A 27833-nucleotide genomic window follows, 5' to 3' on the forward strand; every position below is an offset into this window, starting at 1 on the left:
AACTGTTCTTTTCTGTTGTTAAAAAAATGTGTTTGTGTGTGTTTGAAGGTAAGCTGCAGATCTCCAGATGAGAAACTTGTACATGCTGGTTTCTGCCTGTGCAGTTGTTAAAAGCATAGGTGCAGTAGGAGTGAAAATGTTCCCCAAAAATGTTGAATATTCATGCTGAAGCTCCTAGGTTGGAGAATGTAGCTTCCAACTTCATCTGGCGGAACACTACCCTTTTTGCAGTGTTGGGAACTGCAGGTTCACTAGAATGTACTGAACCTTTGGAAAAATCAGAAAATTAGAACATCTGTATGTATTAGGGGAAAAAACATGCCATTGTGGTGTGAGAGATAGTGGCTAAGAGAATGAGATCTAGGAAGCTGCAGTTCAAATCTCACTTCAGCTGTGAACTGAGCTGGGGGTGGGGCTTAAGATAAGCTACCTTCTCTGGACCTTAGTCTTCATATCTGTAATATGGGGATAACAACACTGGGCTGGATGTCTTGCAAGGGCCTACTAAGATAATATACTCAAAATGAGCTTGGTGTTTAGCAAACAAATATCTGAATCAGGAATGGGGAACCTCAGGATTCTCAACTCAACATCATGTGTGGTTGGGACCGAAGAGAGTTTTAGTCTAGGAGCATTAGGCAGGAGGCAGGATGCCCTGATCTAAACTTAACGATTGTCTAATATGCTTTATGTTTTGGGGTGGAAACTCTGTATTCATTTTCTTTGATAGAAAAATAGGATGCAAAAGAGCTTAGGGCAGCTTTTGTGTGGTTACCAGCTGGTCCTGTGTGAAGTCATCTGCTTTGGTTTGTGGATGTGGAGATGTTCTCTTTCATTCAGTATAAAGCAGGTACACCTGCTTTCATCTGAGTACTCTTGGAGGGTGTTTGCATGAGTGGCATCTCTCATCCACTCATACATAAATATTCCCCCTGCCTTTTGTATTCAACCACCACGCTTTTGCTCTTAAGTTGGTCCCCCAAGACTAGGTGACCAGATAGTAGTTTTTGGCCCTGCGCAATTCGCCCTAAATCCAAAGTGTGGTTCCCTGTTCTTTAGTTTCTGTTATGTTAAACAACTGACAAATGTTCCCTGGTACAGCTCTGCATAAAGCTTCACCATGTTCTCCATTTCCTCATAGAAACCTGGGTGCCTTTGGGACTCCGAGATGATAATTCATTCTCTGGTGACTCTATGATTTCATTGTTTCCATTAGGGTATGAACCGATGCAGCACTGGCAACTACCAGAATGAAGAACAAGCGGTTTCTTTTCCAGCGTACAAAGCTTTGCATGTAAGTGTAATCTCTTACCTGGCCGAGGCAAAATTTGAACTGGAGACTTCCTGGCCTGCACTGTTGGCCGCTATGCTGCACCAGCTCTTCAGACAGCCAATCCCTATATAGCACCACAGTTGTAGGTGTGGTCAAGTGCCTGTAACCAACATACTTAAATCTGCAGTAATGGAATATTAATAAGGAATTTTGTTTCTGCCAGCATAGTAAGGTGTGGATTTTTCATTGCACTAGTTCTGCCTTCTGTGGTGGCTGGAGCTGATGGGAGTTGTAGTCCAAAGGATCTGGTGAGTGCCATGTTGGGGAATGCTGCGCCAGTGCAACTAATAGTTTCCTTGTAAATATGCAGATGTGGTATTTTTAAGCAGGCGCCCTTAGTAAGGTAAAGGTAAAGGTAAAGGGACCCCTGACCATTAGGTCCAGTCGTGACCGACTCTGGGGTTGCGACGCTCATCTCACTTTATTGGCCGAGGGAGCCGGCATACAGCTTCCGGGTCATGTGGCCAGCATGACTAAGCCGCTTCTGGCGAACCAGAGCAGCACACAGAAACACTGTTTACCTTGCCGCTGGAGCAGTACCTATTTATCTACTTGCACTTCGTGCTTTCGAACTGCTAGGTTGGCACGAGCATGGACCGAGCAACGGGAGCTCACCCCGTTGCAGGGATTTGAACCACCGACCTTCTGATTGGCAAGTCCTAGGCTCTGTGGTTTAACCCACAGCGCCACCCATGTCCCTTGCACCCTTAGTAGTTCTTGGGAATTTTAATGAAACATAGAGTAGGAGGCAGCTTAGATCAGCCTATTTCCATAGGAGGCAGACAGGCTTGTGGTCAGTCGTACCTTCCCCAAAACCTTGAAGGGAAGCCTCTTATAAAGCACCTGCAGCCTTTGAAATGGCAAAAACATGGATGAATTGATACACAACTGCACTGTTCACAATGTCTATAGCGCTTTTCAATGTAAAGTCCTTTGCAATAATAATAAAAAGTAACCCAGCTTTCCATCCATTGGTACTTACAAGACAACTTAGCAGCAGTATAGCATGATGCTGCTGAAAAAAGCCACATTATAAAGATTACTGCTGTGATCACAGCCAAAGACAGCCAAATGATTATCTGGTGTCCTCTGAAATAGTTTCCTGTCACCTGAACCCTATTAATGAGGTAGCCGTGTATGTCTGTCTAGGATGAGAGTTCCACAATTTAGGTGCTACCATTTAAAAGGCCCTGTCTCATGGAACAGCATAATCTTACATTTCATGTGACGGGGAGACGGATGTATGATCTAAGTGAGTGGAGAGAATCATGGGAGAAGCTGTCCCAGCCCCAAACCACTTAGGACTTTAAAGGTCAAAATCAGCGCTGTGCATTGGGCGTAAATGCCTACCAGACACCGGTGCAGTTGACATAAAACTGAAATACTACACTTTATGTGGGCGGCTCCAGTTAACACTCTTGCTCCCACAGTCTGAACCAGTTGCTATTTCTAAACACTTTCCAAAGGCAGCCGCAAGTGCAGTAGTCTCGTCTGAATTAATGTTATTAGGATATGAGTGACAGCAGCCAGAGCTATATCACAGCAACACAGTTCAGTCTAAGAAATAGTGGTTGGAGTCCTCATTCTCCCACCCAGCCCAGTTAGCTCTTCCATGCTAGTATGATTTCTTAGCTGCTTCCGCCATCGCTTAGTTGTCTGCATAGAAATCGGTGGACAGGATGGCACCAATTCCAAAGCTGACTTTAAACTGAAGCTGGCGGTAGCCATTTGCCAAGTAGCCCCGATCTCAGCCCAAAGGCATTCAGATGCATTAGCCTTGACAATATTTTGCAGAAGTCCATCAACAGGTTAATGTGGCATTTTACATTCTGATGACTTCTCCCTCTTTCAGATTTCTGCCTTGAAGCAGAATGGACTCTTGCAGTCTCTGTCAGCAACACCCAACGGATGCAGAGAAGCAGGTATGGTTCCAGTTATCTGAATGTTCCGCTGTGAGTTCTGTTTCTTTTCTGATGAAATGGCACACCGAAGGAGCTATAGTTATCATCCTGTCAGCAACTGGGTCATATACCTTTGATCCCACTGAGAAGATTGTTTTAATTCTTCGGGTGAGCTTAACCAAACCATCCTTTGCTAATTTAGCTCCTGTGTTAGGAATCTGATGCTCTTAAGCAATATTTTAATCCTGGATGTTATTTTGACTGGAGTGTGGGCAGGGTTATGAGCATCATTGTATTATTATTATTATTATTATTATTATTATTATTATTATTATTATTGGTATTTAATTGTAAGCTGCCATAAGGCATTGTGGAGAGGTGGAATCCAAAATTTCAAAGTAAGTAAGTGTTGCCCTTGGGTGAAACCTAGTGAATGTTACTGTTGGAGGCATTATGCCTCTGAATGACAGCTGCTAGGAATTGTTACTGGGGAGAGGCCTGTAGGAATTTGGTCCTGTTTGTGGAATTCTTATATGCATTTGTTTAGCCACTGTGGGTACAGGATGCTGGACTTGATGGGCCTTTGGCGTAATCCAGCAGGTCTCTTTTTATGTTATTATGATATTTAATGAGAAAGTTGTGTACTTACAGCTTTTGATCATAGCAGATAAGTCAAACAACTTGTTTGCTGTGAGTACAAAGCCTTCATGATAGTAATGGGGAGCGGTCACCATTGGCTGTGGGTGGGTGTGTTTGCGTCCATTGAAATCCCTGTGTTTCAGAGTTTGATTTACATAAGATCGAAAACACAGTCTCTGCAGCTTACAGTCTGAAAGACCCAACTACGAAAATGAGGGGTGGAGAGCTGAGGAAGCCACAAATTCAGGCACCAGTTCTTAAAGTTACAAATGACTAGCTTGAATGGAAACAGCTGAGGAAAAGTGGCAGCTGAATGGAACTGGTCTTTCAGATCCAACGGCATGGACCCCATTTTCCATTTCTCCCTCTGTTGCTGCCTGATGGAATGGCTGCTGCTAGGTGACAGTTAAGGGGGAGAGGAGCCCAGTGGAGCTGACCTCTTGGCCAAGTCACTGGAGTTGGCCCTTGCTTCTCATCTCTTCCTCTCAGTGGTGTAGCGTGGGTTGCTAGAACCTGGGGCAGCGCAAGTGTTGCGCCTCCCTGGTGGACCGGGGCTTTTGAGGCACAGTGGCAGGTGGGTTGCTCTAGTGGGCAGGTGAACAGAGGCAGTGGGTGAGGAGCCTGTTGGAGCCCGCACAGAGGGGGAACGGAGCCTGTCTCCAACAGGCTCCTCACCCACTGCCTCTGTTCACCTGCCCACTAGACCAACCCACCTGCCGCTGTGCCTCAGAAGCCGGGGCTCTGTACCTGTCATGGAGGAAAGACATTAGCTGCATTATCCAGTGCAAGCATATTGCCTTAGGAACATAAGAAAGTGTCTTATACAAAGTCTGACCATTGATCCATCTAGTTCATTATTGTCCACACTGACTGACAGCAGCTCAGTCAAGGTTTCAGATGGGGGGTCTTTTCTAGCCCTCTCTGCATATGCCAGGGATTAAACCTGGGATTTTCTGCACTGAGCTGTGGCCTTTTCCTTGGCTTGTGGCACAAAATAGTCAAAATTTATTGTCAGTCAAGGCAAGGGCTAATTTTTTAAAAAAACAGGAGCTGCTTTTCACCTTAAAACTGCTCTTTTGGAAGTGGTTCCATAGTTGACATGGTTCCATGATGTTTTATCTCATCTCTCTCTTTCTCTTTGTTGCTAGATATTAGTGAGGAGGTTCTGCGAGCCCGAGAAGAATGGGACAGTGTGGCAAACATCCATTCGGAAGGTATGAAAGCAACGGCAATGACATTTCCTTCGCTGTTGGGACCAGTTAAACATGGCAATAGATTAATTTAGATGACTGTAAGAAAAGCAAGTGCTGGAGGTACTGTCAAAGAGCAGGAAACATATCTAAGAATAGTATGTGGTGGGTGTGAAAATGTTGGATGTGATTCAGTCTGGGAATTACCAAGTTATAAAGTATTAGCTATGTATAAGTTACTAGTGCTTCAAGTATTTTCTTCAGTCAATTAAATAAGCTGCTGCACTATGTTTAGCACTATGATAATGGGGGAAACTCAGTACACATGAAAAACCTGGTAGGCAAACTCAGTGGCTGTGATTGCATGAATAGCTCAGGTGTGATTTTAACCATGTTTGTTGAACAAACCAGGATCAGTCTCATAAATGAGCAAAGTAACCATGGTTTGCTTTGTATCATTGTCACATGTCCTGGGGCATGGCATCAAAACAAATGGGGATAATGGATTTTAACATCACAAGAAACCTAACACAGATACTATAGTTAGCTGGGGTGGGTTTGGACATACAAACAAACCACAATTAAGCTAAACAAACCATGGATTTAGTGTTCTATACAAACCATGCCTGCATGTTTACTATGCAATCATTCTTCCACCATGGCATTTCTGAATATGTGTGTTTGTGTGTGTGTACACATACACTTACTATATGCTTCATATTTTCAGATATATGCAATTTAATGTGGGGGGCAGGGAGAACTGCATCAGGATTAATGTTGCTTCAACCCTCTCAAATCTACCTTCAAAATTTCTGGATGGCAAAAAATTTAAATGGACCAATAGCATTTTCTTTATTAATATTTAGGTATAGATTTTTTTTATTAAAAAAATAAGACGTACACTTATTAAAGGCAGACAGAGTCATGCCCTGCGACCATGGAATATGTGAAGAGTGAATTATCCAGAGTTCATACATTGAAATGGGCCAGCGTTAAAGTGATAACAATGGGGTCTTGAGAGAGTAAAGGTAAAGGGAACTATTAGGTTCAGTCGTGGCCCACTCTGGGGTTGCGGCGCTCATCTTGCTTTATTGGCCAAGGGAGCTGGCATACAGCTTCTGGGTCATGTGGCCAGCATGACTAAGCCGCTTCTGGCGAACCAGAGCAGCGCACGGAAACGCCGTTTACCTTCCCGCCTGAGTGGTACCTATTTATCTACTTGCACTTTGACATGCTTTCGAACTGCTAGGTTGGCAGCACTTGAGAGAGTACATAAGACTATTTAACAGGAAAGCTTAAAATATAATGAACATAGTTGATAAAAGCTATTTTTAAAAAGGCAAACTTCCTGGTGCATGTTGAAAAGAGTGCTGGGTTAGCTGAAATTGTGGCAGACTTTTTTTTGTTATTAAGACCAGAATTTCAGAATGGGATTCTAACCGAACCTGTGGTATGTAAACCGAAGCTCTGCTTTTTATGAAGAAAGGACTGCAGGATTAAAGTGGCTTCATTCTTTAATTGATTGTAGAATTAAAGGTTAAGATTACAGATTGCAGCCTTAATGAGATTGCGGTGAGGCTTCCTGCATAAAATCCTATCGTTTCCATAAAAGAGCAGGATCTGAAATCTGCCTCTGGCCGTATTATAGGCATAAATTTAGGCTGACACTTCTCGTGGGGGGGGGGGGACAAATTGTAGGTAACATAATTTACTTAACAAACACAACCAAGTACAGTACATGTTTGAGTCAATCTAGTCCTCTTGCTTAAAAATTTATTGTGCTTTCCCCAGCTCTGATCCCAGGCATGCTTGTTAAGAATGTAAGAACCTTGCTGCATCAGACTACAGATCTATGTAGTCCAGTTCCCACATCCCAAATTCCTCTGGGAAGCTCACAAGCAGTGCAGGAGGACAGTATCCCCCTCCTGCTGTTGTTTTCCGGCAACTTCTCTGCAGAGAGGCATACTGCTCTGATCCTGGAGGCAGCTTTTCGCCTCCTGGCCCTTGATAGACTTATCCATGCATTTGTCTAATCCTCTTTCAAAGCCATCTTAAGTTGATGGCTGTCACCACCAACTTTGTGGCGGCAAACTCCACTGTTAGCTGTGTGAAGAAGCACTTCCTTTTTATCTGTCCTTAATCTTCTACTTTTCGGCTTCCTTGGAGGACTCCAGGTTCAAATGTTATTAGGAAGGGAGAGAACTTCTCTCTCCACGCCGTGCAGAATTGCAATAATCATAGGTGGGTTCACCCTCGTATGCCAACAGGAAAAAAGTCCAATAGGGCTTCATTTTCAAGTAAATGGGCACGTAATTGGGCTCTTAGATAAGTGATTTACTTAAGTGATGCTGCAGGAATTCACTTTGGATTTTTACCCTCTTAAAGGTCTTTCCCCCCCCCTTTTTGATAGAGGTGTACTTGATAGATGACCCAGTATTGAAACCTTCGCTTAATTTACCTTCACTTACTTTCTGCGAGAAGAGCAGAGAAGATATTTCGAAGAGGGATCACAGAGTGGTTTACATTATAAAAACACAAAAATGCATACCCAATACCCTGTGGGTTCAGCCTGGTTGGCCTGTTGTCAGTCAAAGAGGACATTTTATGAAGGCATTGCAAGGCCAGTGCAATACAACCCCAACCGCAAGTACTTGAGGGGTAGCACACCAAATATGACGAAAACACAAGCATTTATACATTTGCAAGTAACATACATGTATGGTGACACTTCCTTCTGCTAGCTTCTACTGGTTTAATCACAAGGCAAGGTTTAATCTTCCTTATATTTCCCACCTTCCTTTGTTCTTAACAGTTAAGGCAATAGCTCCTGCATGTTGTTCTGTGTACCTAGGCCCCCTTGCGCCCTCAGCAAGGAGATGTATCAGTGCTTCCAAAGCTGGGAGAGACCATGGCCAGAAACTCAAAAAGTTTGCTTTTTGTCGCCTTTCGCGCTCCGTCAGTGACTTCCTCTGCATCCATTGGGGTTGGGACTGCTCTGCTCTGTCGGTGCACCTGCCTTCCTCCCTTCCCTTTTCCTCCTCCTGCAGCTCTTGCCCACTGTCTCCTCTCTCTTCCCTCTGAGCTCTGATGGGCGCTCCACTTGCATTTTTAATAGCACCACTGGCTAATTGGAGAGGGGGGTCCTGCAAGGGCTGCTGTGATGGCTCACACCAGCAACTGGATTCCTCCGCTGAGGCAGCCAGAAAGAGCCTGTGCACCTCATCTGGCCTCCCAGAGCAGCAGAGGAATGACCTGGGGAGTTCATGCGGACTGGCAGGCAGACCTTTAAAGCTCTATGTGGCCTAGGACCCACGTACCTACAGGATCACCTCTCCTGGTATGCCCCGCGGAGGACCTTAAGGTTCACAAATGACAACATTTTAGAGGTCCCAAGTCACAAGGTGGTTAGGCTGGTCTCAACTAGGGCCAGGGGCTTTTCAGTAGTGGCCCCAACTTGGTGGAACGCTCTGTCACAAGAGACTAGGGGCCCTGTGGGACTTGACATCTTGTCGCAGAGCCTGCAAGACAGAGCTGTTCCGCCTGGCCTTTGGTTTGGACTCAGTCTGATCCTTATGTTTCCCTCCCCATATGGTTTTCACTTTTAAAACGAGGCTGCATTTTAAATTGCATTTTAACCTATATTTTAAATTGTTTCTTTTTTCTTTTTCTTTTTTTCTTATTATGTTTTTACTGAAATTTTATCGGTGTTAGCTGCCCTGAGCCCGGCTGTGGCTGGGGAGGGCGGGGTATACATAAAATTTATTATTATTATTATTAGCCATGTCGAGCCAAACTGGAATGGAGCAATTTTTGTGCCTGCACCCTTGGCAGAGGCCAACCTAACTAACCCCTAGGTACGCCCCTGCTCTCACTCATGGTTCTCTTGCAAACTTAGCCGTTCTCAAACACATTTCAATTTTCAGTTTTATTATTTCTATAACAATAACTTAATAACAACAAAACAGTAACCCTGCTCCTGTTTGTTTAATCAGCCAGAGGACTGAGAGATGAGGACTATTTGCTCCTGGCTCCTAAAGATCTGTAATGAAGGCACCAGGTGAACCTCCCAGGGGAACTTAGCTCCCTCTCACACACCCTGGCATTAAAATTGTATTGCTTGCCTTTTAAAGAAGAAACATTAAAGTTGCCCGAGACCAAAGCCTTGTTGCTTGCGTCGCTCTCAAAAGTTCTTGCTGCGGAAGTTAGAACTCTGTGGTCTTTCGCAAAGGAGAACACGCAGGCTCAACTGAAAGCTTCCGCTTGCTGAAAATGGTAAGAGAGCGATCTAAACAACAAGGATTCCTGCTGAACGATGCTTTAGGTTGTCTCTTCTCTGCTTCCACTTTCTCTATGGTTTCAGCTCAAAGGGTGAGCATGGAGGGTGTGCACTCCTAGTTTCCCTGTCTCTGAACACAAAACGGTGCTGTGTTTGTTTCCATGCTCACTTATGTAATACTGAGCAAGTTGCACACTGTAATCTACATAAGTGTATTAAGCAGCTTGAACCGGAAATCAAAGTACCGTATTTTTCGCCCTATAGGACGCACCGTCCCATAAGGCGCACCTAGTTTTTGGGGGGGGAAATAAAGGGGGGAAAATTATTTTCCCCCCAGGTGCGGGGCTGGGGCGGGGGAGGCCCGAGCTTCCCCCGACCCCAGCCCCCAAACAGGCAGCTCTCTGCAAGCCGTGGGAGCCCAGCGCTGGCTCCCGCTGCTTGCTGAGAGGTCCGCAAAGCCTGGAGAGCGAGAGGGGTCGGTGCGCACCAACCCCTCTCGCTCTCAGGGCTTCAGCGAAAGCCTGCATTCGCCCCATAGGACTCACACACATTTCCCCTTCATTTTTGGAGGGGAAAAAGTGCGTCCTATAGGGCGAAAAATACGGTAATTTATCGTTATGTTAAAATTTGTAAAGTTATTTATTTCTTTTTCCTTTGTGAAAAATGAAAGATTTTTTTAAAGTTTTTTTTAAAAGGCCAGACAAAGGTGGCCTGCAAACATAGAGTAATGTGACCAGCCTATAAGCCTGTGCAGCCCAGATAAGCCTGCTGTGCTAATTCGTCCTGAATTACTCTGAGCATATCTATCAGTTTTGAGGCTTCTAAAAGGTCAAGTGAATGACATCATGTGTCAAGATACGTATGCTTGATAACTATCATCTATCCATCCTATCTATCATCTATCATCTATCTATCTATCATCTATCTATCTATCTATCTATCTATCTATCTATCTATATCTATCTATCATCTATCTATCTATCTGTCTATCTATCATCTATCTACCTACCTACCTATCTATCCACATACACACATAACAATATTTATATAAAACCTGCCTGTAAGATACTTATATATTTATACATAAAACCTGCCTGTTGAAGCAAACGTTGAGATAAACCAAAGCTTGCAGTTTGCATTGTGCTGAATTCTAGGCAGTAGAGTTGATTATCTTCAGGACATTAGCAAATGATTAAATGTGAAATAAGATCATAGATTTGATATGATGGAATATGACCAAAGAACCTTGATGATTGTTTGTGGATTCTTCCACTGTTTCAGAAAGAATCATTATTTTGTAGAGCTGTGCTTCACTCCTATCATTCATATCCCTCGCTAGGGCTGAACTAGACACAATTTTAGCTGTGTGAATGCAATTAAAGTGCACAGTTTCTGTTACAGAAATAGTATTCCTGGGAAGCTTGAGCATCCTTGGAACTATGAAGGTGGGGTTGGGAGATTGTAACTCTTTCCTTCCTTGCCACAGTCCTACAAAATCTGCCTCTCCCATTGTCAATGGACGCTTCCCTTGAAATGTAAATAGCAGCTTCACTTGGACTATGTCAGGGAAAGAGTTAAACTTCGCCCACTACAGTTCCAAGGCTGCTGAAGCTTTCCCACAGCTATTAACATAACAAAAACAACACAGTTAATTGCATTCATGCAATTAACATTACCCTGATCAGCTTTCAAAGGTTTGGGACTAAAGTCCAAACACATTTTTCTCATTTGTAACTGATCCAACCCTCTGATTGCTTTCATTGCCTCATTTTCTATCTTTTCCCAATTGACAGTATCCTTTCTGAAATGAGACAACCAGACCTGCACATGCCATTTCAAATGGGGTTGCCCCGTTGATTTATATAAGGGCATTATGATTCTAGCAGTTGTATTTTTCGTCCCTTTCCTAACGATTCCCAGTTCTGAGCTCGCACTACTACAGTATGAGCTGACATTTTGATTAAGTTATCTGCTTACAAGCGTAAGACCTTTTCAGACAAATCAGACCCCTTCAGCATATGTTTGAATTTTAGATTTTATTTTTCTCTCTGTGTGCATCGCTTTACACTTACATATGTTGAATCTCATCTGCCAATCCGTTGCGTCTTCACTCAACTTGAAGAGATCCTTTGGATGCTCTTGGCTAAAACTAGGTGTTATTGGCAGACTTGGCAATGCTATTGTTTCTCCCTGGTTCCAGATGCATGAGTAAATAGTAAATAAATATAACACAAATTCCAGTACAATACTTCTTAAAAATAGGTGGCTGTTGTTTTTTAAAATGTTGTTTTAATATTGTAAGGCTCCACTGGGAGGAACAGTGGGATGAACATGAATTAAACAAATGCTCTTCTCTTCTTTGTGACTGTAGGAATTGTGGAGAGGCCTCTAGGGCCAATACCCTTAATCTCTTTCAATGAAGCATTGCAATACTTCCAAACAGCAGATCTCTCAGACTGCAGGGTATGTATGTGCCAACTAGGATTGATTTAACAGCCATACTGCTTAAATATTTTAGGCATTGAAAATGCTGCATTGATGGTTCCTGTTTGGCTCTTGAAGCACTTCCGAGGTACTCTTATTCCTATTTCATTTTGTCAGGGAGAGATAGAGTTACCAGAGCCCAGGAGCTTAAATCTCCATGATTTAGCTAGTTCCCCTCCTTTCCGCCACCCCGTCTCCTTTTTGCTAACAGATACAGGTGAAACTTGAAAAATTAGAATATCGTGGAAAAGTTCATTTATTTATTAATATTAAATGAAATCAGCAAAGTGCTCCAAAATCTCCTGGTAGATGGCTGCGTTGACCCTAGACTTAATGAAGCACAGTGGACCAACACCAGCTGATGACATGGCTCCCCAAATCTCTTTTCTGATGAAAGCAGCTTTTGCATCTCATTTGGAAACCAAGGCCCCAGAGTCTGGAGGAAGAATGGGGAGGCACACAATGCCAGATGCTTGAAGTCCAGTGTGACATTTCCACAGTCTGTGTTGATTAGGGGAGCCATGTCATCAGCTGGTGTTAGTCCACTGTGCTTCATTGAGTCCAGGGTCAACACAGCTGTCTACTTCCTTCCGCAGACGAGCTTTATGGGGATGCCAACTTCATTTTCCAGCAGGACTTTGGAACCTGCCCACACTTCCAAAAGTACCAAAACCTGGTTCAATGCCCATGGGATTACTGTGCTTGATTGGCCAGCAAACTCGCCTGACCTGAATCCCATAGAGAATCTATGGGGCATTGCCAAGAGACAGAAGAGAGACATGAGACCGAGCAATGCAGAAGAGCTGAAGGCTGCTATTGAAGCTTCCTGGTCTTCCATAACACCTCAGCAGTGCCGCAGGCTGATAGCATCCATGCCACGCCGCATTGAGGCAGTAATTGATGCAAAAGGGGCCCAAACCAAGCACTTACATATGCATGCTGCCAATACTGGTCTATTTGCAATCCTTGTTTTGCTGATTTCATTTAATATTCTATTTTTCTGAGATTGTTAATTTGGGGTTTTCATCAGCTGTATGCCATGATCACCACAATTATAACAAATAAAGGCTTGACATATCTTGCTTTGCATGTCATGAGTCTATCTCATATATTAGTTTCACCTTTTCAGTTGAATTACTGAAATAAACGAACTTTTCCACGATATTCTAATTTTCCGAGTTTCACCTGTATATAGGGCTGTAATGTGCTGGGTTATAGGCTATAGGTTTCTGTAACAGGAGAGTTTAGATGTTTTCAAGTTATTTGTGCTTCAGAATCCCTGCCTATTGACATAAAGCAGGTCCTCTAATATATCTATATCTATATCTATAACTATATCTATATCTATATCTATATCTATATCTATAATGTCTATATAGATATAGAATTGTTGCCTATAAGTAAATGAACAGTTATTATTTCCATTAACCTCAACTGAACGAAGCACACTTAAGAGCCAAGTAAAATGGTTGAAGGATTGTATTGTTAGGTGTCTGCATCTAACCAGGCAGAGGGAACCAGGCAGAGGGCCTTCTCGGTAGTGGCACCCGCCCTCTGGAATGCCCTCCCATCAGATGGCAGACAGATAAACAACTCTTTGACTTTTAGAAGGCATCTGAAGGCAGCCCTCTTCAGGAAAGTTTTTAATGGTTGATGTCTTATTGGCTTTTAATATTTTGTTGTGAGCCATTCTTGAGTCAGATGGGTGGCCTATTATTATTATTATTATTATTATTATTATTATTATTATTATTATCTGATATAGGGCACTGTAGTAAAATTTACTTTCTCTAAGGGATTTAAAGCACCCACAAGGCACAAAACAAAACCATACAAACTAGTATTATTATTTTTAAAAATGCACCTATCTGATTCAAAACCACCCAGAAACATCACAAAAGATAAAAACAGCAAAATGAGCAACAAGATAAAAAGATCTAATGGTAGTAAAAAGATCTTAGGTATCACCAAACGGTCCATGAAAATAGAATTTGTCTGATGCCTAAAAGATGGCAGTGAGGAAAGCCTAGGCAGGTATGCTTAAGGAAGAAGTTCCAGAGTTTGGTTGTCACCACAGAAAAAAAATCCTCTCTTTGGCAGGGAAACAGGAAGAAGGTCTACTAAGGGTAATGTCAATCCACAGCCAGGTTCAAAGTGGTCCTTTTTGTTACCTAGCTCAGGGTATGAGGGAGATCAGGCCAGGATTTTGCCTATGCGAAAACTATGACATGAAATGTCGGCTGCACATAAAGCATAGATTGCCTGCCAGGAGAACGCTCCTTGCGTTTGGAAAAACAACAACCCTGGAGGTCAATGAAGATCTCGTAATACTGATATGATATGGTTTGTTGCCCTTTTCTCAGCAGTGTTGTTAGGGAGGACTTTGCCTATGTACCATCACACTTTTAAATTCTTTCTAACTTTCCTTGTTTCAGAAAAAGATTCAGCCAACGGTGCGAAGGAGAGGACTGGCTGCCGTTGCCCATTTCCTTTTCGGCCCTCCCCGTCTCCACCAGCAGCTGCAAAGTGAGAGGGACTTAGCCTTGGCGATAGCCCAGTGTAAGTTTTGCTGCATGTGGCTGCGGATAGCATCTTCCCAGTAGCCGGTTTTCTGACTGTCCGCCTACTTAATATTGCCATGTCTTAAATATCTGGAAAGGGCTGCAGCTCTTGGGAAGAGCATCTGCAGAAGAAGGCCACGGGTTCAATCCTTGGCATCTCTGGGAAAGATTCCTGTGGAAAACTCTGGACAGCCACTACCAAGTTAGTGTAGACAGTACTGAGCCCTATAGAATGATGGTCTGACCTTTGTATAAAGCTGTTTTAGCCAGTCCTGTGAAGTTGGGCTGGGGAACCTCTCGCCCTCCAGGTGGACTCCCAGCTCCCATCATCCCTGACCATAGACCAGGCATAGGCAAAACTCAGCCCTCCAGAAGTTTTGGGACTACAACTCCCATCATCCCTAGCTAACAGGACCAGTGGTCAGAGATGGTAGGAGTTGTAGTCCCAAAGTATCTGGAGGGCCGAATTTGCCTATTCCTGCTATAGACCATGCTGGCTGGGGTTGATGGATGTTGGAATTTAGCAACACCTGAGAGATTCCAGGTTCTGCGCCCCTGATATAAAGTCACAGGAGACTGCTTTTATATGGCCTTTGTTTCCTCTAGCCCAGTATTCCCTGCTTTTATTGGCAATAGCTCTCCCAATGGTTTGGGCAGAGGTCTCTCTCCCTGCTGCCTGAGATACTTTCGTGACCCTGCAGTCCCAACTCCCCATCTCTGGGAGAGGAGGTGGTGTCTGAGTGGGAGAGGCAATTGTCACCAGAAATGGCTCTGGGTGTCCCCACTGGTCTAGAAGCTGCAGCCCAAGAGGATTACCTTTGGCCAGCTCCTCTTCAGCCTGTGGAGGTTGTGTTGCTGTCCTCCAACAGCCAGTTCTATTTAAATCTAGGTTGACCTGCTGCTGAAGTACAGTGGTACCTTGGTTCTCAAACTGAATCTGGTCCAAAAGTCCGTTCCAAAACTAAAGCGTTCCAAAACCAAGGCACGCTTTCCCATAGAAAGTAATGCAAAATGGATTAATCCGTTCCAGACTTTTAAAAACAACCACTAAAGCAACCATTTGACATGAATTTTACTATGTAATGAGACCATTGATCCATAAAATGAAAGCAACAAACAATGTACTGCAGTCACACAATCAATCAGTAGCTGAGCTGGGTTCCACACAGTCACACACACAAAAAAAAGAGAACCGCCAAAACAAAAACTCAAAATAAGTAGCAAAAACAGATACACCTCAGCATAACACTCAAAACGGAAGCGTGGCACTTAAAGCTGAGCATGTTCGGCTTCCAAAAAAAGTTCGCAAACCAGAGCACTTCCGGGTTTGCAGTGTTTGGGTTCCAAGTTGTTTTGAGTACCAAGGTATCACTGTAATGTGATTGGAGCCTGCTGATATGTCTCTTCTGCCTAACATCACATGGATGCAGGCAGGGTGCTGCCTGCTTAGCCTTGACTTTCCTGCGTTGCAGGGGGTCAGACTACATGACCCTTGTCCCTTCCAGTTGATTTTGCCTTTTCAGAACCTGAACCTTGCCTTGTTTCCGATGGTCTTGCTGGAGCCTGATCTTCGTCTTACTTGATTTTGCCTTGCTTCCTTTGCTCTTTGCACTCTTCCTCACTTCGGTTAAAAATGCTCAAGGCCACTGCTTGGCAGAGAACACATCTTTATGCAAAGATGCCAAGGATTAAACTTGGGCCTTATGTATCTAGAATAGAGACTCATTTAAGCAGAGAAAATAAGTTTATTTCCCTCAACAGGTGGCTTGGATAACAATGAAAAAGTGCACATGAGGATCCTGCAAACGATTTACAAGAAACTAACGGGGTCCCGTTTTGATTGTGCCCGTTATGGAGCCCATTGGGAAGACCTGGGATTTCAAGGTATGGAGGAAGTACATGAACAATATTCTTCATACGAGCTTGGCATGGCATGACTTTTGCTTCTGCTGTAACATGTGGAAGAGGAACATGCATTTCCCCCCAGGAAAGATCTATGGGCCGCTCCCATCTGGCATGCTGTACATTTATTTGCAGGGGGAGGTCAGCGAGTTCCCTGTTTGCAAGATACAGCAGAAGCCTCACACTTCCCTTTTTATTTGAAATAATCCTCATCCTAAACATCCAGCAAGAACCACTGTAACATTTCAAAAACCCTGAATATTTTGAGTTTGGGTAGTTGTCTTATGGGACGCGGGTGGTGCTGTGGGTAAAACCTCAGTGCCTAGGACTTGCCGATCGCATGGTCGGCGGTTCGAATCCCCGCGGCAGAGTGCGCTCCCGTCGTTCGGTCCCAGCGCCTGCCAACCTAGCAGTTCGAAAACACCTCCGGGTGCAAGTGGATAAATAGGGACCGCTTACCAGCGGGAAGGTAAACGGCGTTCCGTGTGCTGCTCTGGCTCGCCAGCTGCAGCTTGTCACGCTGGCCACGTGACCCGGAAGTGTCTGCGGACAGCGCTGGCTCCCGGCCTATAGAGTGAGATGAGCGCACAACCCTAGAGTCTGGCAAGACTGGCCCGTACGGGCAGGGGTACCTTTACCTCTTTAGTTGTCTTATAGGCCTGCTTCCACAGACATTATATACGTGATTTGTAAGGAGTTTCTTATTTAACATTCTGTTATAGTTTAATACTAACATCACATTACCTTGGAAGGGAATGGGAGTTATTTTATTTATTTTAAAATGTATATATCGCTTTACAGATTGCAAATGCAAGTATTCAACAACAGATACAGGACAACAGTAAAAGCAGTCAAAACACTTTTGGGGCTGCTTTGACTGCTGTCCTGTATCAGTTGTTGAATACGGGAAGTAGCATCAATAAAAACAAGGATGCAGCAACAGGCAATAGAATCATGTAATTAAAAACTTGGGAGAAGATTGGGGTGCCAGGTGAATGTCTCTGGGAGTCATTTCCACAACCGGGGTGCCAATACTTTGTTTCCATGCGCCTTGCCTCAGAAAGTTGGGGCATTTGAAGAAAGACTTATGAATAATTTGAGTGGGCGACTTCATTCAGGGAGTGGATGGTCTTTTTTAGAAAGCTTGGTCCCCTATTGCATTCGCCTTGGAGATAAGCTGTAACTCACAGGCCAGAACGTTTCATTCGGTAATTCAGATCACCGTTTTCCTGTGGCTTTCAATTTGGAGTCATTCAGGTATGGTTACATAACGGAAATGATGTATTGGGTGTTCATGAGAGAGAGCGTCAAGCTTTCATCAGGCCACATTCATTTTAGCGTTGCCTTTCTGGGTTTGCCTTGGCAATTAACAATCCTCTAATGTAGCTTCATGCATGCAATCATTCACAAATATGGCCTGTGTAAGAGCGTTTATTGCCTTGGCTTAACTGTCTCTCTGTGTGTGTTTTATACTTAAGGGATGGATCCTGGCACAGACCTACGTGGGACTGGAATGCTAGGATTAATGCAAACACTATATTTTGTAATGGATTCTCGGATATTACCCGTAGCTCGAGAGATTTTCAAGTTATCCCATCACGAAACACAGGCACGTTTCCTTTTTCTGAGCTCAGGTTTTTGAAATGTTATTGAAAACCTGTGGGAGAGATAACTTTGCAAGCCTGGTCTCCTACTGGTTATAACGGAAGGCCTTTATTTTTTTACAGCCTAAATCATCAGCTTGAAAGATTCCTAGAGGGTCGGCTGCTTTTGTCTGAACTGCTTCCCAGAAATGGCTCGGTCCTTTAACTACATCTCCTTGGACTACATGTTGGGAGATCTCATGTTCTAATAATTAGGGTATTTTAGTCTCTAAAAATTCCATGCCTGTAATGGCAAAGCACAGTTGGTCATTAGCTCTGAATTCAGCCATTTAATTTTTTCATCTCTCCTTTCCTTCTACTCTTCCCTCCCCACCCCAATATAATCTTATTCCTGTCTGCCATACTATGCACCCCCAATAATGTTTCCAGTATCCAAACAATCTCTGGCTGAATCTTTCATGAGCCTTTGGCTGTGCTTTATGAAGAACTTGTAGATGAGAGGGATGATGAATCTGTGACGCTCCAGATGTTGTTGGATGCCTCAGCCCCAGCCGGAATGACGACCACTCAGGGATGGTGGAGATTAAAGTCCAGCAACATCTGGCGAGCCACAGGTGTCCCACCATTGTTTTAACTATCCAGTTTAGATTTTACAACCAATACTTGAACCTTCAGCCCGAAACCTTCTTGTTTGAACTGCTTTCTGATCCAGGATTGAGGGTATTTGCATAACATTTTGATGGGTTATGCTGCTTTCTTTGAGTGGAAGTTTGGGCATTGGCCTTGAGAATCCAGGCTAGGTCTTGATAGAAATGCAAATGGCCATATGGTATTAGTAGGTATATCTTAGATTGACCAAGGCAGAGATCTTTTTGCAGTAAAGGTGGTGTCAGAGCCACCCGAGGTCCCAGCTCACAAGAGACCAAAATCCAGTCCAAGTTATATACAAAAGGTTTTATTGAAGAACATTGTTGTCGTTACATCCAAGCTCCGTGGCTCAGCATCTGTTACCCTTAGATGTTAGAAGTCCCCTCTGAGTCAGTCCCGCCCCTGCACCAGCTTAAGAGGCTTGTACTGCTCCACCTTTTCCTCTCTTTCCTTTTCCGCAGGGTCTTCCTGCCCCCCTGTGCTCCCTCCCTCCGGGACTCCCCCGAGGCTGAGTCTTCTGACGCCTGCTCCCCCCTCCTTCGTGCTTTGGGACCAGGCTCCTCCTCAGGGCTCTCCCCATTTCCGCGCGCCTCCACATTTGAACTTGGCGCGCGTACGTTGCTTCTGACCTTCCTTTCGACCGTTACGCTACTCTCGGTACTACACTCCTCCCCTTCCGGCAGGACGTTCTGCTCCGAGCTCCTTCCCCTCTCTGCTTCCTGTTCTGCTCCTTCTGACACACTGGTAACTCCACCCCCTTCACTCCGTTCCGACGGAGAGGCCGGTCCCGATCTCCAGCCCCCACTGGGGATTCCCCCTTCGTTCCCCTGCTTCTGACTGCCTCCCTCTCTACTGCCCCTTGGCCTGACCAGGGGGGCTCCCTTTTGGGAATCCTCGGATTCACTTGACGGACTCACTGACAACCTCGGGTCGTCGTCGTCCTCTTCCTCGTCGCCCTGGGACCCCTCCCCCTCGCTCTCTGTCCCTGAAACCCTGACAGGTGGCATTAGATTTCTTTTCTTTTTTGAAGAGGCTGGTTGATATTTGTGTGTTCAGTACAACAACATTTCGTGCTGAAATGATACTGCTTGTATTTCTCTCTCCTTCCCTTCCCCCAAATAAATTATTGGGGGAGAATAAAATAAATTTAAGCGCCACCTTTTCCATTAGCTTATTGAAAGGCATTTCTGGGAAACAGGGTGGAAACTAATGCATAATAAGATGCTGAAATGTAGCTGATGCTCCCATTGTGTCTCGAGGCTTTTGCTAAAATTGGTCCCACCAGAGGCATTTGGAGGTCCAGAAAAAAGAACCATTAGCATCTCAGCTGGCAGTCTGGTGGAGCCTTTGTGAACCTGGTGCCTTCCAGACCAGCTGTGCCGATGCGAGTTTTACCTCTTTTACCTTTTCAGCCCAAAACTTCTGAAGGTCATCAGGTCAGGGAAGGGTGGTCTAGCATATCTTTTTATGTTCCTATTTGGCAGGTTAGTCAGCTACGCTCGGTGGGTTTATGATTTCCCAAATTGTCTTACCGGTACTTTTTCTATTGACGTGAAGTTAGTATTCTGCAAACAGCCTAACTGGAACCTTGCTGCTCTTTAATTTACAATAAATTATACCAGGGTACTAGAGTTTTCTTGATTTCTTTTTGGTTCTGTGACTTGGGTTTTGTGTGAGGAGTTTGCATTTTTAATACTTATGCTTCGTTAGGAAAGCAGAATTGGTTCAGGGACCCCCAGTGGAGGGAAGCAGAAGAACAATGAGGTCCTGGTATTTGCTTGTCAGTCAGACAGTCAGACAGTGGTATTTGTTTGTCAGTCAGAATGGTCAAGGGCATGCCGTATAGTCTAGGACAGGCATGATTTGTTCTTGAGGACAGGAGGTGGCATTGCACACTGTTGTGTCCTTCCAACACCTTGCTGCTGCTCCCCATCATCTGCCGCCTGAAGCCGCTGTCTTACCATGCCAACGGTACAGCTGGCCCTAAACACTGGGCAAGAATGACAGAAAGCCAAGCTCCGAAGGGTTTGATCCAGACATAGTTATGCTTAGAGTTAGATACACTGAAAATACACTGAAAATTTAATAGACAACAATTTCAGTGGGTCTGCCGTGAGACTGACTATGTCTGGATTCAACTCTTATTGCTAATGATTGTTTTTAAAAAATAAATACAGTGGTGCCCCGCAAGACGAATGCCTCGCAAGACGGAAAACCCGCTAGACGAAAGGGTTTTCTCTTTTGGAGGCGCTTCGCTAAACGAATTTCTCTATGGGGTTGCTTCGCAAGACGAAAAAATCTTGCGAGTTCCCGCGGGGTTTTCCCGCTCCCCCCCCTTTCCTAAGCCGCTTATCAGCTGTTCCGCTGATAAGCCGCTTAACAGCTGATCGCTAAAAGCCGCTAGACCGCTAATAGCGCTAATCCTCTAAGCTGTCAATGGGCTTGCTTCACAAGACGAAAAAACCGCTAGACGAAGAGAATCGCGGAACGGATTCTTTTCGTCTTGCGAGGCACCACTGTACTGTATATAAATCAATAAAACTAAAGTGTGGTTCTGAAAATCAGAAGAAACAGAGCAAAGGAACAGAGTAGAAGACTTAGCCAAGCGAGGTCTTCTCCGAGGACTCGAGTTGCTTGGACCAAGAAGCAAGTTCTGAGGCTAGAACATTAGAAGGCCCCTTGAGAAGGATTGGTGCTTGGGGTCAGCTGACGGGATGTTGTAAGATGCTGTGTTCTGCACTCTAAAGGCACCACTTTGGTTGCAGTACCAGTGTGTCAGCTTTGTGGTTGAGACAGCACCAGTGAGACAGCAGCTAAGATACTAGAGCTGGGACCAGAGCCTTGCTCTGAGATGTTTTGAACAGAGAAAATGCCACAACTTCAGGTCAAATGGGTCACACTTGATTTTTTATAAAAGCAACAAATCAAATTGCATATCCGTTGAAAGGATTCATAATCTAAAACCAGAACATGTTGTTTTAATTTGAATTCCTTCTTAAATGTAAGGTCAAGTAGAGAAACTGACCCAAATCTCTGTGTAGGGGTTTCATCCAGGCATATATAAGTGAACTTAAAAAAGAAGAAGAAAGTATGAATTAGGGAAAGGGCACACTTTTTAAAATGTATTTCTAATTCCTTTACAGAATTTCCCTTTCTGTGTGATGTCTGTCAATATTACTCGTATTGTAATCCAAGTGCTGAGGGAAGAACGCCTTTCCAGGTGAGTTCGTTGCAGATCTCATTTATTACAGATGGCATGGTAGAGCTGCGTTCAAGTTGTTGCCGCTCTTTTCCTTGGTATGGAACCATGCAACTCAAGAAGAATGAAAACATTTACATTGGCATGGAAATTAAGTACCGCTTCCGTAAAATGTTGGGAATATATTGAATACATTTTTTTGAAAAATTCCATGAATACAGAAGATCCAGGACTGTAAGCATAACTGACAGATCAGTCAGCTAAATTGAGGGCCCACTGCAAGCTAGATCCTTATCTACTCTTACCCCATGTGAGCCAAATTTGATAGGAGGTGGGCAATCCTCCTGTCATTCAACCAATGCATCCCTGTGAGAAATCATACAGCTGATCCCTGCAGAAAGCAGGTACCACTACTCCTCAGGTGATGTTTTCCCCAGTAGGGGACGCAGGTGGCGCTGTGGTCTAAACCTCTGAGCCTCTTGGGCTTGCTGATCAGAAGGTCGGCGGTTCGAATCCCCGCAACGGGGTGAGCTCCTGTTCCTCCGTCCCAGCTCCTGCCAACCTAACAGTTAGAAAGCACACCAGTGCAAGTAGATAAATAGGTACCACTGCGGCAAGAAGGTAAATGGCATTTCCATGCGCTCTGGTTTCTGTCATGGTGTCCCATTGTGCCAGAAGCAGTTTAGTCATGCTGGGCACATGACCCGGAAATCTGTCTGTGGACAAACACCTGAAAGCGGAGATGAGCGCTACACCCCATAGTTGATTTCGACTGGACTTAACCATCCAGGGGTCCTTTACTTTTACCTTTCCCCCAGTGCTCTCCATCGTGAAAGAGGGGGATGGAAAAGCTGAATAGGGCATGCAGCTTGAAAAACAAGCCTTGCTATATTTTTGGTTTACCACTCGTGGTTTGTTTAAATGGTAAACCATGACAAATCATGCACTGTGTGTGTGTGCGTGTGTGTGTGTGAGGAGTCCTGGAAGACTTGCTCTCTGCTTTGCATGTTTTTTTCCGCCTGGCCTGGTATGGCAGGGCCCTGACTGACTCCAGCTACAAAAGCTGAGGCTGTTGAACACTCTTCGGCTGCAGTGTTTGGGGGTATTTTGTTGGGGGGGGGGTTGTTGCTGGGGTGGGGTTTTTTTTTTTTGTATCTTCATTTTAGATCTTGCGATTTACCAGTATGTGACAATTGTTGTGCATTTTTTGATGTTTCATTTATTGTTTATGACTACTTTTGTTGTGTTGCATTTTTTTATGTAGTAAGACACCTTGAGCATTAGAGGCACATTCATGATTAAAACATAGTTTATGACATGGGACATGCTGATGTTTTGGAGAGGCATTTGCACCCCAAAGCCACGCATTCTTACTTTGGAGTAAGCCTTGCTATGTTTGGCAGGGCTTACTCGCTAGTAAGGAGGCTTAGGAATGCAAATTTTCAGGGGGAGTGCATTGCTGCAAATGTGGGAAGTAGCAGGAGTCACACCACTTACTGACACTTGGTTTTTAAAGTGAATTTAAAAAGTGTCTCTTTAAAAGCAAACTGATTCAGGGCAGCTTATGGGTAGGATATTACTTTGGGGGTATAATTTTGTGGGGAATTTTATTTAGTGGTGCCTTGGGGGTTATGATAAATGAAGGCCAATGAAAGGGAATTGATTTGGAGCAGAAGATGGGGGGGGGGAATTAATTGGGAGGGGGAATTAATTGAAGAGGAGCTGCTTTAGGTCTTTGTGCGTTTGCTTCAAAGCTTTGTTTTGCTCAGAGGGGGGGACGGGACATTTTGCACATGCTCAGTGCCCGAGATGCCAGACTTTTTGAGAACAAAATGTGACAACCCTATTCATCCTCTTCCAAGATGTGGAAAGACTACCTCCTTCTTGCCAGTCCGTACTGCAGAAATTGGTGACCATTTTTTGTCAGTTCAGGAAAAGGGGAGGAGGAAAGATTGCCAGGAGGGCACTTACAGAATTAAAAGCAGCCTAGAATTCTGTAGTACCTTCAAACCTAACACATTTATTGTTGCCTTAGCTTTTTGTAAGCCAAGATCTTATTTCTTCGGATGCATGCATTGTACCATGTGGGTTTCATAGTGCTTCACTTCCTGGTATTGTAGTGACCCTTACTGTGAGCCTCCAAGGTAGACCTGTATTATTATCCCCACATGTGGCCATGGCGAGCACACATAATAAAAAGGTAAAGGACCCCTGGATGGTTAAGTCCAATCTAAGGTGACTATGGGGTTGCAGTGCTCATCTCTCTTTCAGGCTGAGGGAGCCGGCATTCGTTCCCAGACAGCTTTCCAAGTCATGTGGCCAGCAGGACAAAACCACTTCTCTCTCCCCCCCCCCCTAATTTTTATTATATTTCCCCAAATATCTTTAACACAATACAGCTTAACAATATTTCTCCTTTAAATCTATATCTTATCTGAGTTAACTTCCCTCCACCCCTCTTCTGGCTTCTCCACATTGCTCTTGCTTAAGCGTGATTACTATATATGCATTCTATAAGTGTCTATAATTCCTTAATAAATTTTTGTATTATACTTTAGACATACATTCCTTATTACAATACAGCATTACATCTTGTGGTCTACCCAAATGTTTACAATAAACGTTATGAGTTTTATTTCAGTCCTGTGAGTGTCTTTATTTATGTACAGTTTTCTCTTAAGTATACCATAAATTTGGACCATTCTTTTTGGAATTTCCCATCGTCCTGCTGTCGGATTCTTCCAATTAGCCTTGCTATTTCCGCATACTCCAATACTTTCTGTTGCCATTCTTCAATTGTTGGGATATCCTGTTGTTTCAATCTCTGTACGAGGAGTAGTCTTCCTGTTGTTGTGGCATACAGGAAGAATTTCTGATCCTCCAACCAGAGCGCACGGAAACGCTGTTTACCTTCCTGCCACAGTGGTACCTATTTATCTACTTGCATTGGCATGCTTTTGAACTTCTAGGTTGGCAGGAGCTGGGACAGAGCAACGGGAGCACACCCCGTCATGGGGATTCAAACCGCTGACCTTCTGATCGGCAAGCCCAAGAGGCTCAGTGGTTTAGACCACAGCGCCACTCGCTGGGCCATCATCTCAGGCTTTCTTTTGACATGGGTGTGTGTGAACTCCCCCTTGTTTTACCTTAAATTCCAGAGGAGTGTTGTCTTTCCCCCCCAGCAAAATGAAATGTTTCTTGGCAAGTAAAAGCATGCTCTTAGTGACGGAAATGCAAGTCTTTGATAGCCAATATGGAGTGACATTACTGAGCCAGATCAACCAGAAGTCTGAATTGGTATAAAGCAGCTCCTTGTGTGTCGTTTCCCCTTTTGTCTTTTCCTGTTAATAAGGCCCAGTGATAGGGAAGATGACCCTGGCAGTAAATTTGTTGTACTTGTCTCTTTCAGAGAGTGTAATCGAAGGCAGCAAGTCATTGCAGTGCTAAATGATTTGTATGTGGCTGTATTTTTACGCCTCTTCAACATCTGGAAAGCACAACAAAAGACTATTTCTGACTCTGGTTTTGTTCTAAAAGGTGGGCTCTTTTAGTCCTGTTCAAAAGAAAGAAAATATATAGTATAACAATTCCTTGTTCCGTGCATGTATGTTCCTTTATGGGAGAGCTGATTGCCATGATCACTCTCATGTGCGGAGATAAATGTTTGTGTTGTTGATTCTTGAATATGGTGCCGCAGGCAAATGCTATGTGTCAGTTTATAACTGGGCAAATAAAGAAAATGTGCTGGCATTTGTTGAATTTGCATAACTGAAGCTAGGTCTGATGCCTAATTAAAGAAATTCTAGCTGATTAATCAGGTGTTTTAATTAATTAAATAAATCTGCCTAAGTTTGCATATTCCTTATACAATTCCACAATTCTTTTTGAGGAAAAGGAAAAGGAGGTATATAAATGTAATAAATTATATGTGTGTGTGTGTACACACACTCTCTGCATGCGCAGAATTTCTGAGGTTTCAGTTGTACTTGCATCTTCAAGCTAGTGCATCTTTAAAGCTCCTGCCTTCTTTTAAAAATCAGGACTCCAAAATGTGATTCTTGGATTGCCAAATGCTGCACCCAGTACTGAATTCTGTGTTTGTAAGATGCAATCATGAACCTGCAGAACACTCCCCTGACCATAGCTGCTTAAAGAGACTAGACTCCTCTCCAAAATGTCATTTTCATAGCTGTGCAGGTTTGCAGTACATTTTCTCCATGTTCTTCTTCATAACTTTATAAACCTTTACCCTGATACCAGCACCAACCCTGCACTTGGCTTAAAAAGCTCAAAAGTGGCCTTTACTCACAGGGAAGGTAAGCTGGAAGTCAAAATGGCTAACCTTTTTCCAACCTGGGTGTCTTGACTTCTTCAGAGCATGTTCCTACCAGATACAGTGACACCTCGGGTTAAGAACTTAATTCGTTCTGGAGCTCTGTTCTTAACCTGAAACTGTTCTTAACCTGAAGCACCACTTTAGCTAATGGGGCCTCCCACTGCTGCTCCGCTGCCAGAGCACAATTTCTGTTCTCATACTGAAGCAAAGTTCTTAACCTGAGGTACTATTTCTGGGTTAGCGGAGAGTGTAACCTGAATCATCTGTAACCTGAAGCGTATGTAACCCGAGGTACCACTGTATCATCTCTCTCTCTCTCTCTCTCTCTCTCTCTCTCTCTCTCTCTTTCTCTCTTTCTCTCTTTCTATTTTTCTTTTTGCAGAAGTGGAGGCATTTGCTAAAAGAAACCCGAAGCAGCTGCTGAGGCATTTGGAGACTTACATGAATGGGATTTCGCTTTCAGCAGGGGAAGACGGCTTTCAGGCCAATGCTTTTACCTCGGAGGTTCTCGGTTCGAACCTGAACTCTGTGAGAGCTGACAGTAAGGAGCTGAATTTTACTGGAGTCGGTGACCTGCCGACTTCGGAGAGAGAGCAAGACAGCTGATCCGGTCCCAGGGAAATGGGGAAAGTCCTTCTACATGATAAGTCGACAAAGCCGGTTGATATGGTCTCTTAGTGGCTCTGTGGCCCGGCTGCAGAAAGGCTCACAGGGAGGGCTGAAGGTCTTTGAATGCTGCTAAAGTAGAAGTGCGGGGGCTTCAGTTTGGGCCAGAAGCGCTAAGCAAGGTATAGCGAGAGCCCCAGGGGTGGAGTCTGGGTTCAAGAGCAAACTGCTTCAGTTCTACAACGAAGCAATCTGGGCAGGATCCATTCATCCCGGTTAGTAGCACTAAAGCTGTGAAGCTGACCTTTCTTTTGTTGCGGGAGTGTATATCTGAATTTCCAAATCCTCTCGCACACTGAAAATAAAATGTTCTTCCGGTTCCCGAGGTTTGTTAGAGCTAAGTAACCTATGTTTATGCATTGCTGAATGCGAGCTAATGTGAGCCTTGAGCTGCTGCAACCAGAGGCTACAATTCCTTCAGTTAGGATTATTATTATTATTATTATTATTATTATTATTATTATTGTTATTGGGGAACGTACGAGACACAAAGCTGTTGAATCCCTTTTACTCTCGTCAACTGGGAAGCATCAATTTCTCAGTTGATGTGCACCTGCTGTGACATATCAACCCACAGGATGTGTATGTGTGTGTGTGTGTGTGTCTTTTGTTTTTTAAATGGGATTGTCAACAGGAACCACTGAATGTGTACTGAAATTGTGAGCACCCGACTTATATGCTATTGAGGATGCTCACAGACAACCAGCAATGACACCGTAGTTGTGTGAAAAGGTACCATATGGCGGCTGCAACTGCAAGGTGAGGCATTGTGTGGCTTTTAACCATCTGGAAAACCCAGTGGTTACTACACCTCTGTTTTCCTGGATGGCTGGGGTGGTGAGGAGGGATGGTAGCAGTGGTACTACTAGGCTTACCATATGACTGGCTAACATAGGAATGACTCTTGTAATGTGGTGGAGATGGCCACACAGAGCTTTTCAGCAGCTGACATGTGGTGCCCAGTGACTCATTTTCACCCTGCGATAATCTCATTCGGATGTCCTGTCCGGCATACCAGCTGTATTGTATGTAAAGTTGTAGCCCTGGCTGATACTGGGCTTTTCCATTAAACTTACTACAATCTTCAACCCTAA

At 44.1% G+C, this 27833-nt stretch overlaps 1 protein-coding gene across 4 annotated transcripts in view; it reads left to right on the forward strand.

Annotated features, from left to right (window-relative positions):
• Positions 1 to 27833, forward strand: part of ELMOD3 (ELMO domain containing 3) — a 29190-nt gene extending 1357 nt beyond the window's left edge. For all 4 annotated transcript variants that reach the window (XM_083713701.1, XM_083713703.1, XM_083713702.1 and 1 more), the window contains 10 exons: positions 1217 to 1294; positions 3186 to 3255; positions 5022 to 5087; positions 11711 to 11802; positions 14259 to 14382; positions 16146 to 16268; positions 17765 to 17895; positions 21682 to 21758; positions 25147 to 25274; positions 26456 to 27833. In XM_083713701.1, the coding sequence (XP_083569827.1) occupies positions 1217 to 1294; positions 3186 to 3255; positions 5022 to 5087; positions 11711 to 11802; positions 14259 to 14382; positions 16146 to 16268; positions 17765 to 17895; positions 21682 to 21758; positions 25147 to 25274; positions 26456 to 26679 (1113 nt within the window). In that variant the 3' untranslated portion in view covers positions 26680 to 27833. The remainder of the gene's footprint in view (positions 1 to 1216; positions 1295 to 3185; positions 3256 to 5021; positions 5088 to 11710; positions 11803 to 14258; positions 14383 to 16145; positions 16269 to 17764; positions 17896 to 21681; positions 21759 to 25146; positions 25275 to 26455) is intronic.

The sequence above is a fragment of the Podarcis gaigeae genome, assembly GCF_964106915.1.
Source record: "Podarcis gaigeae genome assembly, chromosome: 15".
In the NCBI taxonomy this organism is placed as follows: Eukaryota; Metazoa; Chordata; class Lepidosauria; order Squamata; family Lacertidae; genus Podarcis; species Podarcis gaigeae.